Genomic DNA, 14,595 nt, shown 5'->3' on the forward strand with positions numbered 1-14,595 from the left:
TGGTATCAACACACATGGTTGAGTGCATCCAGCAACATTTTTTTTCAGCTTGGGAGCTGACATTTAGAAGCCACAACCGTAATGTCAGTTATGGTTTAGAGAGCTGAAGGATGTCTTAGTGTACAAGGGTCACAGCTTCATATGGAAAACAGAGGGTGGGGGAGATAACGGAAAGAGAGCAAGAAAAGAAGAAGGAAACAACCATGTTTCCTAGAGCATGGCACCATTTTAAACAAAAAGAAGCACAAATCAAAGGATTTATTATCTGAGAGGGTTAGCTGCGCTGCTCTTCCGTGATGCTAAACACAGCATCTTTGGAGGCCCTTCAGAGTCCGATTGGCTTTCATAACTGCAGTAGTTCTCTTGTACTGAGAGCTTTTACTGCACACATAAGTATCTGTAATTCATTTTCCCCTCATGTGTCTGAAGAGTGTTGCTGATGGTAAAAATGACTTTTTTCATGCTTTTTAACCATCATTCTGATCATGAAGTTCCACTGAAAAGGAGGCACTTTGACTCCATGTGGCATTGTGAGCCTGTTTAAACAGTTATCTGTCTTCACTCGACAAAACCATTTTTCTATCTTTATAACATCTCCTTTCATCTTTACAGGTATGAATGGGCCTAAAAGAACTATAACAACAGCTGGATCAGACTGAGCGGCACTACTAGTAGAACAATATAACTCACTTCGGTGCTCTAATGCGGCCAAGGCAATGCTGACATCTCCTCTGAATCCAAAGGCATCATCATGCTGAAAACGGAGGCCTCGGGGGAGAGGACCAGCCTCCGGAGTGCCTCCCCCCACCGTAACGCCTACCGGGCTGAGTTTCAGGCACTCAAGAAGGCCTTTGACCAGCCTCAGCTCGATGGAGACTCAAAGCCCAAAGACCTCGAGCGGGTGAAACAACCGAGGGGACGCCAGTATGGCACACACGTCAGTCGCATTAAGGACATGTTCATGCAAATGGGGTCAGAGAATGCAGCTGCTAAGACCAGGGGTCGTGATGAATCTTCACCACAAAAGCTGGTGAAGCCCACGAACTTCGTCAATAAGGCTGATGGATCAGTGATAAAACTTCAGCATTCTTCATCAACTGAAAGGATTGGAGGTGCCGGGGCGAAGTTTTCCGAAACCAGAAAGCTATTTGAACAACAGTCACGCGACCAGTCCCAATCACCAGTCTTTCCCTACGGCCGTGATAAAAGGGGTTCCCATGAGCACCTCGATGACTGGCGAGGGGCGAGGTCCAACCGAGGCAGTACAGACTCCTTGGATTCTCTGTGCTCCAGAACAGAGGCATCCTCACCAACTGTCAGCCAACTCAGTGCTGTTTTTGAAAACGCTGACCACCACAACCAGGGGGTTTCATACAGAGGAGTCAGCAGACGAGCCCTCTACTCACCTGACGGATTCCAGCGCCATGGTGGAGACGTCAGTGAGGATGATTCTCTTCGACAATCTCCAGTTCGTGGAACCTACCGGAACAGGATAGGGGGCAAGTTACCCACATCCTCGTCTTCGGAGGACCTTCTGAGCCCGAGTCCTGGAGTAGAGACTTCAGAGCGCAAACAAGATGCTCCACAAAAGGAAGAAACCCAAGACAAAGCTGGAGAGGCTACAGCGGGAGAAGGACAGCGGTTTTCTGGTGCTTCCACCAATGGAAACCAGATTAATGGTTCTTGTGAAGAAGAGGAGAAACTGCAGGACACAACAAAACAAACTGAGGATCTCGGAGCCTCCAAATCCTCGAAACCTACACATGGTGCTGTAATTACAAACAAAGCTTTAGAGGACACCACTCACGAGTCGCTGCCGACCACCAGGGAAAGCCAAGAGGACAGAGATGCTTCAAAGGAAGAACAATCTTCCAAGGACCAGATGGACGAGCCTGATGAGGAATACACTGGGAATGAGCGGGTGATTTTTAACGCAGATGGGGACGCCTGTTACCAGGGCTGGGGGGAAAGTTGCACGGATCCCGAGGATGACCTCTACGGTGACGATGACGAGGACATTGTCTACGACCCGGGGTCCGATCTGACAGAGATTCCTGGTCTGCCGGAAGAAAACAAAGAGGACATCCCTCCGAAGAGGAAGATTCGCTTCAGCAGTGCTCCTATTACAGTAAGCCGAATGCTGCACAAAAGTGTTGTGGAAGCCTAAATTGTGTAAACACATTTGAACACAATCCGGCATAAAAGCATTTGTGCAGTGCTTATCAAAAGTAGGTTAAAACAACAGAGAGCTAATATTGTATTCAGAGCTTTCTTTTTATGGCCTTGTATTTATAGTTACCACTGAACTACTCTTTGTGATTAGCTTTGTTGTTTGAACACATGAGGTTCATGAGGTTATGCAAACATGACAAAATGACATGACCCTAGTTGACTTTTTTCATTTGGCATTTTCTTCCTTTAATGTATACTAAGTTAGGTAAAATATCACATTATTGGGTGCTATAGGTGTTGAAGGTTGTGGCCATTTTGTGATGCTAAGGTCAAAGCATTTGATGTTCATGAGCACAACATCTGTGCATGTGTTAGTCATGCTGGTTCTGCACCCACACAATTTTCACACAAGATACTGTGTTTGGTTTTTTATCTCTGGGAGCCTCTTTGCTCAGGGAGTTGTTTGTGAAACTATGGAGTCTTCACATATCTGTGAAATGCACTGTATGTTCAGCACACCATGGACCCGTAGTGTCTGTATTTGTGTATGTGTGGTTTTGGTTAACCTTGATGTGTTATGCAAGGTTACAGTAGACATAGCTAAAGATTACATGCATTTTTACCGTTGATCCCACTCTGCTTTCACAGTGGATAGAATTATAGAAAAGCTCATTTTTGCTCATGGAAAATGGTTATTGTTTCTGTAGACAGTGACTTCTTCTCCAGTAAATAGAATTATCTGTACTATGGTATTTGTTTCATCTGCAGTGGAGAATTTTGCTGTTTTCAGGATTGAGTTGGGCACAATGCAGCCAGTGTTGCTTGTGGATTGGGGAGATGGATTTGGGAGATTATGGAAAATATTTTCCTTCTTTATCCTCAAGTATTTAGAATCAATTAGCAATGTGGCTTTTGTTACCAGTTTTATCTTCTTAATTCAATTTGTCATTCAAATATATATATATTCATATTTTAAGCTTTCTTAAACTCACAGTCATGATTGAGAGATTAAAGTTCTTGCATGTAAATCTAACTCAAGCTAATGCAAACGTTCCACAGGTTTATTACCATGTTATAATGAACCAGAACAATTAGCCCAGTTATTCTGTGGAGAAAAACGTGATGTTAGCTCACTAATTACCGTGTGTTGTCTCTGAAAAGTTGGTCCTTTTGCTCTTTTCTCTTCTTTCCTCTCAGGTTTCATCACACATGCATGAAACTCATAAACACAAACACATTTCCCTGATGGAAATTAATTTAAATTAAAATAATATGATAATAGGCTATGTCTTTAATATTATATATATGTGTGTGTGTGTGTGAGAAGAAAAAAATGGCCAATCTATGCACTGCTTTTTTCAACTTGCACTTTCACTAACCAGCAAGTGAAGAGTAAATAGAGTAAATATACTAAACAGCTTGTTCTAGTATTCAGGTTGAAGAGGTGTAGATTATGCACTGTTGTTGGCTTTAACTTCAAGGCTTCTGTTTCCCGTGAAAAGGACTGACGCTCATTCATCATATGGAATATTCAAGAGAGAAGCTGCCCCCGACCCCACAAAGACGCACACACACAATTAAACATGCGCCCCTCCCACTTTTCCATCGTACGCCCCACCTCCTCTCAGTACACGAGAAACAAACAGCGTTCTGTCTTTTGTTCATCTCTCTGTAAACTGAAAGAGACAAAGCTGTTTTCTCAGCCCCCAGCCCCGCACGAGTCTGGCTTGACCCCTGTGGGAGGAGAGGGTCTTACAGCCGACTAATAATCTAAAACATAATGTTCCCTCTGTTTGTGTAATACTTCTTAGAACTGCCCATCCTAACCCATCCAGCAAAGTGGATAAGTCATTTCAATGGACCTGCTTATAAAATCTTTAATTTTTAAAAAAAAATCTTCGTGGTAGCTACAGGGAAAAGATGACACGCAATCAATTTTTGGTCTTTGTGAATATGCAGAGTGAGTTAAGAGCAGCTGCAAAAAAGTATATTGTATCAATCTCTGTGAAGCCGGGAAAGCAGGGTCTGTTTTCCAGTTCCGCTTAAGTCCGGAAAAAGGATTTATGAATTGCCATGAAATTTACACCAGATATTCATGTCTGGCTCTGGATAATGACTTTAGTGATATCCCCGAAAAAGTCTAAGTGTGTTCAGTTGGTGTATTAACAAGTATTCTCAGACGAGTGGTATTCATCCTCAGATTTCTTTTGTATTTTCCATAATGAATAACTTATCATGCTACAATTTTGAGTGCTACAACAGTAAACAAGGCAAACATCATGCCGTTAGCATGAAGTTTGCTGCGTCCACAGTAAGTACCGCCTCACGGAGCTGCCTTCATGGCTGCAAAGTCTAGCTGTTACATCCTCACTGCCCCAGTGAGAAATGACTGCTTTGAGCTATCCAAGTCGAACGCAGTGACCCACAGAAGAAAATCAGGTCTCATGTTCACTGAAGTGTAGGTGGTTTTATCCTTGACATTAGAACCTGTGGTTGGGTTGTCCAGTCTGCAGACAGACTTCTGTATTAAAGTAGATCCAGTTTTCTAATGCACACTGAGTCACTGCGGTGTGTTCTTTGCAGCTGGTGTCATGTTGGGGATATAATGGAGACATAGGAATGTAACTAAGGTTCTTTGAATATTTGATGGCTGCCCGAGGGTCACTGATCTCAGTCAGTGTTCACTTCACCTTCTTAGTCCTCTTAGGCTTGAAATGTTCAAGTCTTGACTACATGTAGACCCCAAAAGCGCAAACATCTCTTACATGCTGCTTTTTCCTTTTCATGAGTGCATTTTCTTTCCCAGTTTTGTTGAACTGCACCCCAGGAGTTTAACAGAAGTCTTCGACCTCTGTGTGCTGTCTGCTTTGTCAGTTTCCTCTTGTTTACCACTCGTCTGAACGAAGGGCGTTTATATCACCTTTTGATGACATTTTTTCTGCCTTTAGAGGAACTGCATTTTCATTACTTTCAACACTGCAATATCCTAATAGAACTAAACAGATGTGGTGAGTAGAGCACTAGTTAAATGGCCACTGAAGCGTCTCTGTAATCACCCACTCCATTCTGCATGCTGTCTGTTACTGGATCTATATTTTGTCCATTGCTTCTGTACCTTGAGTGGAATAATAGCACAAATCTGACTCAGAGCTTTAATCTTTACGATGGATGTGTGTCACTCCTTTTATGTGTTGCAAAAGTGTTTGTAGCTGCATTTTTCTGGGTGCCTTTTACCCTATTTTGAAAGATGTATAGTCTACAGCATAAAAAGGATGGTTATGTTCAGTATAAACATCTGTGTGTCTCTTGATGAGCACTATAAATATGGAGCTTTTATTTTACGTTTTCAAAAGGATAAGGTATATACATGAAATAATTGTTGTTCTCTGGCTCATTTGCCTCCAACTGATATGTTCATACTTGCAGATTAGATCCTTCTGCAAACATTTGGTTGCAAAAAACCACCTACACACGTTTTCTCTGCGTACTATTGCCGTGTGCGTTTTGCAGGCAAAACCAATTCACACACTCATCTTGTACTTTACTGAAGCATGAAAGAACATAAAGACAAAGTTGCTGATGCTGAAAAACTGAGAAAATACACAACTTATGCTGTCTCGGTGCCATTCGTCAGGCATGCAAGGAATTAAGAGAGGGTTATTTCTCTTGAGAATTTTGGAGCTCATTTATCTGCCCTTAATATAGTGCATGACAGCGGAGGCTCCAGACTTTTTGTCACGATGTAATTTCTGCCCTAGTCCTCCCTCGTGTATTTGACAGTTTGCCAACAATGTTGTTATTCAGACAGATCAACAGAAAACATGCGTAACCCCAAAAACATCCTTATCTAGAGCATCAACTAATACAGTCTTGTAAGACCATTTCAAATTAGATGGCCTGTTGCCAGGAGCTTTGCTTTCTGACCATGTTTTCTGATAGAAAGGATTACTCTACTTTAGTGCAATCTGTCTTTCTGAGTGATGATATGCTCTATGTGTAACAGCATTGCTTGAATTTTGGATCCAGCACTGACATGGATTTAGGCATTTGTAAATACAGTTTAAGTCTGCAGCAGCACTGCTACAGCTTAATCTTCCTCAGTATAGTCTTGTGCTTTAGTGGATGTCTTTTTAACCAAAATTCAATTTTTAGGATATATACAGTACTGTGGAATTTAGTGGTACCCCTCATTTCTTTATATTTTGCTAAGAAAATGGGAAATAAGTGCAGCGATTTTGAAAGACATACATGGAAAGACAGTAGCTTAAACAACACTTGAAAGTCAGTATTTGGTCTGACTACCTTTATTCTTCACCATAGCCTGAACTCAAGCTTTCTTGTAATTTCTTTCAGTAGTCTTCAAGAATTGACATTCAAAGGTCTTCTGTGGATGCTGGCTGATTTTCTTCCATTCTCTGTCAAGATGATCCCACACTGCTGCAATAATGTTGCGGTCTGGGCTCCAGGGATGCTAATTTGTGACTGATAGTGTTCCACTGTGCAGGTATGCTTTTACTGCATTGGCAGTGTGTTTCAGTGAAGCTTCAGCGAACAGTAGATGCATCAGCTGAAGAGCCAGAAGCATCTCTTGGGTCCAGTGTCAGGTCGTTACTGGATTTTCCCCCTTTCTTAAGGACATGACTTTCAGAAACCATCATCTGCTTTTTTAGGCCTGACACTTCTTCTTCTGCGTGCCACATCTCCAGTTTCCCCATTTTTTTAAGGACACATTGCACATCATGTTCAAGTTTACACCTAACGGCTCTTTGTAATCACTTTGCAAAAATACAGTTTTGCACCTGTCAAACTGTTTTATCTTTGACATTTTTCATAGAATCAACTAAAGAAATTTGAACAAATTATGTGATTTGCTACAGGATGCTAATAAAGTGCCTAAAGATACCATTTTAATTTGGTTCTTTGCTAAGCTGTCTGTTATGTGTAGACACAGAACTGGTTCATCCTTTAGGTTAGAGGCCTTTTTTAAAGCTTGAATGATTCATAGATCCAAATTAAGTGACTTAACCAACAAAAAACATGCTCAGGTACTAGGACTGAACAGAAAATGAATTAAAAAGCAGCCAATGTCTAAAGACAAAGTTTGAAAGACCTTCAAAAAAGCCTGGAAAATAATTGCTCAACCTCACTTAAAACATGAAAAAAATAAAATAAAATTCTGGCTCCTTGGAAGCAAAATATAAAAAATGGAGGTTGTCTCAAGTGTTTTGCACAGTACTTTAAGTTCATTTATTTCCAAACCAGGAATGAGTCAAAGTACAAAAATATAACTGATAATCCAGCTGATGACTGGTACTAAAAGGTTTTCTGGTAGGACTCTTGTTTCTGTGCACATCTCAGCTGCAGCATGCCTCAGATTTCTTCTTATGCCCTAAACTCTGTTGCGTTTCTACGTAGCTGGGTAAAGCTGTAACTGAGCCAGAGTTACAAAATGTTACAAAGTATCAGAACTTATATGAAAATATGTATCAAGCAGTGTTTTTTTACTTATTTTATTCAAACCAAGCTGTCCAGTGAAGTATTGTTTTTCTTTAGCAGAAATGCTGTCAATAGGAAAACAATCATGACTCCCTTCCTCTCTTATCTCTGACAGGTACAACTACTCTTGACTCGGATGTTGGGCATGCATGTATTTTGTGCGTGCCTGTAGCTTAGTCACTCCATTATTAATGCAGTTGTGTTTTTGTTTGCTTGTTTCGGTGCCACCCGATCCTCCCTGGGGGATGCATTTTTAATGATCCGGGAAAGGCGAGACGTGCCTTGCGGTTTTTGAGGCTGGTCATTTGCCACACGGCAGACTGTGTCATGAACCATCAACCAACCCCCCACCTACCCAATCTGGCCACGTGCTAATGATATTACCAGTGTGCTGTCAGTTTTTATTGCTGAAAAAAAAAAAGCTGCAGAGAACACAGCATCTCAGTGACACAGTGTTCTCAGCGTTTGCTAAGCTCGTGCTTAGGAAGGTTCAGACTGCCGCACCATCACCATGTGCTTGTTTATAGTGAGTCAGAAACAAGATTGAGATCTGCTGATACAAACAAAATCAACCCTATAAACCATTTTTGTCCCTTTCTAAGATAATTTTAGGGTTCTGTGCTTCATTCACAGCAGGCCAGATCACACAGACTGGTTATTATGATTCGTAGAAATGCAGTCCCACTCTCTGCATAGTCATTATCGCAGCCTAATGAATTACATAGCATAGCAAGTGGGCATGTGCTGTAACAAGCAACATGTTGTGTTACTTCTGATCTCTTCCTCCCTCTTGTTGTATATGATAATATGCACTTGTTTTAAGCTAGTTCTTCTGTCTAGTTTCCCTTTATGTTTGTCTGCTGTCCTGTCCTTGACTCAGGTGTTGGTGGGAGTAGCGGCACCCTGTAGTATTGTGCAGTAGCCGATAGAAGGGAAAAGCAAGCCCGCTGCAGATACAGCAGATGAAAAATCAGCTTTTTAAAACAACAACACAAATCTAAAGTTTTGCCCTCCTGTATGAACTGTGTGTGTCTGTTTTGTATGCAGAAGCGGTGTCTAAAGTTAAAAAAAATGCTGACTTATGTGATTGTGGCATTCCCTGTCAGTGCCACTTCCCCAGATGAGGGAGGATATATGTCAAGAAGATAGAGAGGCTGGCCTTGAATTGACTATAAATCCCTGTATGTTCTCACCTCTCTTTATATAGAGTTGTATACTGAATTTTATGTGTCCTCCTCTCTTTTCTCGCTCCCTGTTCTTCCCATCCCCACCTCTTTATTGCTGTCAGTCTGAGTCTGACATTCATTTATTTCCACCATCAGCGACTGTCTTGTCCCCTCAGTATCCAGACACTTTCTTCAGCACCTGTCAGTTCTCCAGCATGGCGTCGTGCGAATGTGTCTGTGTGGGTGGCCACAGGTAGAAGTAATGGAATGCAAATACGCTGAGGTGTCGCAGCAGAGAAGACTATGAGTTTTGTGTGTGTGTGTGTGTGTGTGTGTGTGAGAAAGGGAGAGAGAGCCAGGCTGTAGTTAATCCACTGCAGGGTTTGTTGGGTTCATGCCACACCAGTAGGAACATTTCTCCTGGGTTTTCCAGCCTCGTCTTGCCCTGGGCAGCGTCCACTGTCTGGAAGACGCAGGGCGGGTGGCAGCATTGGCACCAATTCACCAAAGGCCCAGTTTAATACCATCAGAGGCTTTTTGCCGTGACTGGGCGCCATGCCGTGCCATCTTGGGCAAGGACTCAAACAGCCCTGGAGCAAATTACCCCTAGCATCACCCACTCCTCAGCTTTTTTTTTTTCTTCATTTTCTTTTCTTTATTTCTCTATTATTGTCTGTTCACTGTTCAATAGCCTCAGTGTCTGCTGCTGCTCTAAACCATGAATCATATGAGTCATTCGGTTTCTCTCTCTTTCTCGGTGGATATAGTCTTTCTTTTTTATTTACTGTGGCTCCAGACTCAGCATCTTAAAGATTCCAGTCTCAGTATCATCCCTTGGCTGATCTGCGGTCATCATAGGAGCTATTAGGCTAGCCCAACAGCTATCCTTACAGACCAACTGAGGTGGCTGACGGGTATCATTTAGCAGCAAAAACCAATGTCTTGGATGTTGATTGAGTACATATGAACTACCGCCCTTTTCATTAGTGGATGACTTCCTGTCATGTGTGTATGCTTGCATCTATAGATCTGTGTGTGTGCAATGGCCTTTTAATCATCATTCATATTGTTAGGAATCTGTATTCATGTACTTGCATTTGAATTATCTGCATAAGCACTCAAATACAAGGACAGAACGAGGCTCTTCTACTAAGTAAGAGGCCTCAGCTTTATCGCTTTAGCTTTCCCAAGCATCCGCAGTGTCCCGGCGTCTGCAGCAGCATCCACAGATGACTGTAAAACCGTATTTCAGAGTCAAAGTATACTCCCTTATCCTGAGGCGAGGACAAGAGAAAAGATAACAAGAGTGCCTGCCCGAGCAGAACCGCTGCAGAGTCTGCACATAACCGCCAGTTGTTCTGTTGCTGGAGGTTTGTTAACCGGCAAAATACAGAAATGCTCGTGTGTTTGATTTCACAGGGCGTTGATCAGTGTGTTGTGCAGATGAAGGTTAAGTCTAAGAAAAGAGGGCATAAGAGACGTCATTTGATACAGTTAAGAATGATAGATTGTACTTTGCGGTTTGTATTGCAGATCTTAGAGAAGGGATTATATTTGCCTGTGTATTTTATGTTGATGAATGAGTTTGTGGGAGGATAAGCACTGACACTGGGAGAATTGTGAAAGGTGATATGTTTTCTGGCTCCGTGGACTATCTGCATACAGACCATTCGCATCACCGTCAGCAAACGGCATGACACAGAATCCATACAGCTGTCTGAGAATACGTTATGAAAGTCAAGGAGATTTATAGCTGTCCCAGAATGTAAACTTCTGTGGTGGATTTTTTGTTTTTGACCCGAGCACGGTGTTAAGCTTGACAGAAACTGCAGGCAGCATAGATGAATATATTTACATGTAAATGGCCGTGTTGTGTTAAATCCTTCAAAAGCTGGCTCCATTTCCAACATGGGCAAACGGTCTATTATACTTCAGTCTTCCTTTTTTAGTGACTCTCCTTGTGTGAAGCCACTTGAGGAACAAATCAAAATTTCAGTTAAACTTTATGTTGTTGCTCATCAACTAAAACTAAAGTAAAAATGTAGGGGTTTCTCATTACAGTATGATGAGGTCAATACCTAAACACCTCTGCCTCACAACTGGGCAACCCAGGGTTCAGTATCTTACCCAAGGATCCTTGGACATATGGACAGGAGGAGCTGAGATTGATTCAGCCACAGCAGTCCCGAACGACTAATATGGGTAAACATATTGATATCCGTCAAACTATGGCCCCAACAGTTTGTCCCACAGCTGTCAGGCTAGTAGTTGCCAGGTGCATGTCTGGTCTTACTCTCCTGCCATTTTACACCTCCCTAAAGTAATAAAAGCAGCAGGCAGCAGTTCTGCCACCCTGCCAAGGTTAAGCACACTCTCACACGACGGTGTACCAAATCATTCTTTGTGCGCATTTGAGCCTCTTATCGCTCTACTGGTATTTCAGATCCAAAAGTATTTTTTCCCCAGAACAAAATCCAATTATTGTAGGAGAACAAGAAGATATTATACATCCTATCTGAGAAGAGAAGCAGCTGTGAGAGAGAATCTTGACCTTTATATTTCAGATAGCCCTTCTCCATCTTTTATCTGTTCTTAAAGAATTTCTGAGCCTGGAAGCCAGGTGGTGTTTGGACAGGATGGAGATGCATACCGGGGTTTCTGTTTAGAGCCAGATAACCATCGGGTGTCTTTGTTTTGTGGGCAAATGCTTTCTGTTAAATGTTTCAGTCTGTCTCTCTGTTTCTGGTTCACTCTCTTCCTGCCTACCTATTCTTATTTCCCCTGTGCATGCTGTTTCATTTATCTCATCACTCCTTCCCTCAGTCACCATTATTCTCTATTCCATCCGCTTCCTATTCAGTTCATCTGCCTCCCAGATGTGTAGAAGTCCCTCGCTTGCCCTTATCTTTCTCCATCACTGAGCCTCCGCCCACTCTTCTCTGCTTACCTTCCCTCACAGATCCACCCTCATCAGTCCTCATCTTCCCTCATGACCTCATCGTTTCTCTCTCTCCCTGTCAAGTGACTGGCCACATGCTAATGTGTTTGTAGATAGCACACAGTGACTGAGAGAGGCCATTAGATAATGTACTGGCTGCCAATGGCGGCATCACACTCAGGACATCCAGGACAGAGCAAGTGCTGGTGTTAGCATTTGTGAGCAGTGTGCATACGTGGGTGTGTTGAATGGATCTGTGAGTGTGATGGTGTCTGCTACTGATTGCTGAGTGTTTGTGTGTGTCTGATTTGATATGTTGTAATTCTCTGCACAGTCTATACAGTGCATATACTCATGTGTGCGTGTGCTTCTGGGTGCAAGCAAGTGTTAATAATGCAGGGCTGTTGATAACACTGAATGATTGATTACAGGGAGGTCATGCAGATCTCATGCAAGATCTCACAGAGCAAACAATCCTGGCAGCATCATGCCATCTCAGTGTGCCCTGTCTGTGCGTGCAGCACACTATCTCTTTAACAGAGTGTATTTTATATATTTATCTTATTAAGTCTAATAAATGGATCCTGTTACATAAATTTTTAATGTCATTTTGTTCTTGGATTTCACCAAAGATCAAGATTCTCAGTTCAAAAACCTCTTCTGTCCAAAACAACCAATTTAGCTCATCTTCCTTTAAAGCCACCCTCGCTTTAAGCTGTCTTTCTTCTGATTGGCTGCCCCTCACAAACAGAAGCTTTGTTAGCTGGTGGGCAGTGATATGCACTCTCTTTGATGTGAAACTGATCACAGACTGACCTCAGTATTTGAAACTTTGGCCACAATTAATATAAAGAGTTACAGAAAACAGATCAAGGGTTCACTTCAAGCTAAATCTGAGATAGTCTTTATAAAATCGTTGATTGCACCGTCATGTATCAAATGTCACTAGTTTTTCAGATTCTATTAATAGCGCCTGGAGTCGGGGTTTGCAGGTGCCTGTTTTGCCGGAGTGAAGCTTATGCCTTCATGCAAGCTTCCCTCTGCACTTACATGCATGTTAATCTACGCGCTTGAACACTTTGCATATTCTTACACCTCTTTCTTCGACACCAGCAGACAGCATTCTGCTGAACACCACACTAAAGTCGTGACAAGAGCGTGCACAGCTCTCTCTCCTCTCCTTTCCTTCCTCGTCGGTGCAGGGAGCCGTGAGAGCGCTTGGTTGGGATGAGATTTGAAGTGACAGCTGACTGTTGCAGGGGAGGAGATGCTCCTCTGAGGACCACACAGCTCAGAGAAAGAGAGAGGCATCCCCGTCCTCAAAGCAATTATGTTTCCTTGCATTACAGTTTATTTGTTGTTGCAGTTGTTTCTTTCATATAAAGACCTTGTTTATCCAAGTGCTGTTAGCTAAAAGTAGTGCTGTGTTCCCAATAATTGGGAACACAAAGCTCTTATTTACTCCCTCGCCTGAAGAGCAACCACTGTTGTCAAGAAGAGTAGTATAAATGTATGTAACATTCCCAGGTGTGGCATTGTTAGTGTCGTATGTGCAAAGGCAAAACCTGTTCCTGTGTGAGCCTATTAGTACAGTATGATGTGCCCTTTATAAAACCTGAATACATTTTTTTAATGTAACTAGCTTATATAATTCTTTGTGTTGTTTTTTTTCAGGTGTTTAACACCTACTCCAATGAAGACTATGACCGACGTAATGAGGAGGTGGATCCCGTGGCCTCCTCTGCTGAGTATGAGCTGGAAAAGAGGGTGGAGAAACTGGAGCTCTTCCCTGTGGAGCTAGAGAAAGGTGGGAAAAAAATCTAAGAAAATCCTAATGAAGATGGGATCCTGTCAGCTACTTATCATACCCAACAGACAGAACCACCCACACAGGATGTCTTTGTTTTTTGCTTTCTTCTGTACTTTCCTCATTTCTTTCCTTCACGTTTCCTTCATCCCCTTCCTATAGATCATGCCTTAAAGTTTAAATCTCTCCCTCGACCATTAGCAGTATTTTATTATTATTATTATTGTTGTTAGATGTTACAAAGAGATAATTCACAAATTGCAAGTCGACTTAGGTTATCCCAAAAAGCAAGGATTGCTTAATTCATCCTAATTCCCCAGCATGAGACATACAGACGTGACACTGCATGTTTTCCACTTGTCTTGTTCTGTACTGAAATTCATTTACACCAAGGATCTAAAATACACTGACTTTACGTTGTAGGACACCACAATCTCCTCTCTGTTATGTAACACTAACAGCATTTGAATTATTAACACAGGACAGGGATGAATGAAGGGCATTTCTCATCCATTTTTTACATTCTTGTAAAAGTTGTTTCATGTCTTGGAGGTTGATGTCTCCTTATTCTTTCAGTTAATACTGAACATATTCACCTATCATATACTGTTGTATTCCACAATATGCTTGACATTGTTAACAGAAGTCATTTTGGGTTTGTTTGACTTGATCTTTGGACACTTATGAAAATACAGAGAATGACACTTAAAATTTGTGGGGTTTTGTGTTTCCAGATGAAGACGGCCTGGGGATCAGTATCATCGGGATGGGTGTTGGTGCTGACGCAGGCCTGGAGAAACTGGGCATCTTTGTTAAGACTGTCATTGAGGGTGGAGCTGCGGAGAGAGATGGCAGGTGGGTGCTGTTTTCCTGCTATTTTTTTCCGTCTAAAAGTGGGTCTGGAGACAACAAATAACATGCACGTAGGATCAAACATGCATATGTTGTGCAAAAACTAAATAAATAAATAAATGTATTCCCTCCACAGGAATAAATTCCTATAGATGTTGTTTTTT

General features: G+C 42.1%; 1 protein-coding gene across 8 annotated transcripts in view; it reads left to right on the plus strand.

Moving 5' to 3' along the window:
- ppp1r9a (protein phosphatase 1, regulatory subunit 9A) overlaps positions 1-14,595 on the plus strand; it is a 54,513-nt gene that overhangs the window by 8,612 nt on the left and 31,306 nt on the right. For all 8 annotated transcript variants that reach the window (XM_019350521.2, XM_025902191.1, XM_019350522.2 and 5 more), the window contains exons 2-4: positions 613-2,128; positions 13,447-13,579; positions 14,314-14,434. In XM_019350521.2, the coding sequence (XP_019206066.1) occupies positions 752-2,128; positions 13,447-13,579; positions 14,314-14,434 (1,631 nt within the window). In that variant the 5' untranslated portion in view covers positions 613-751. The remainder of the gene's footprint in view (positions 1-612; positions 2,129-13,446; positions 13,580-14,313; positions 14,435-14,595) is intronic.

The sequence above is a fragment of the Oreochromis niloticus genome, linkage group LG22 (genome assembly GCF_001858045.2).
Source record: "Oreochromis niloticus isolate F11D_XX linkage group LG22, O_niloticus_UMD_NMBU, whole genome shotgun sequence".
Classification (NCBI taxonomy): domain Eukaryota; kingdom Metazoa; phylum Chordata; class Actinopteri; order Cichliformes; family Cichlidae; genus Oreochromis; species Oreochromis niloticus.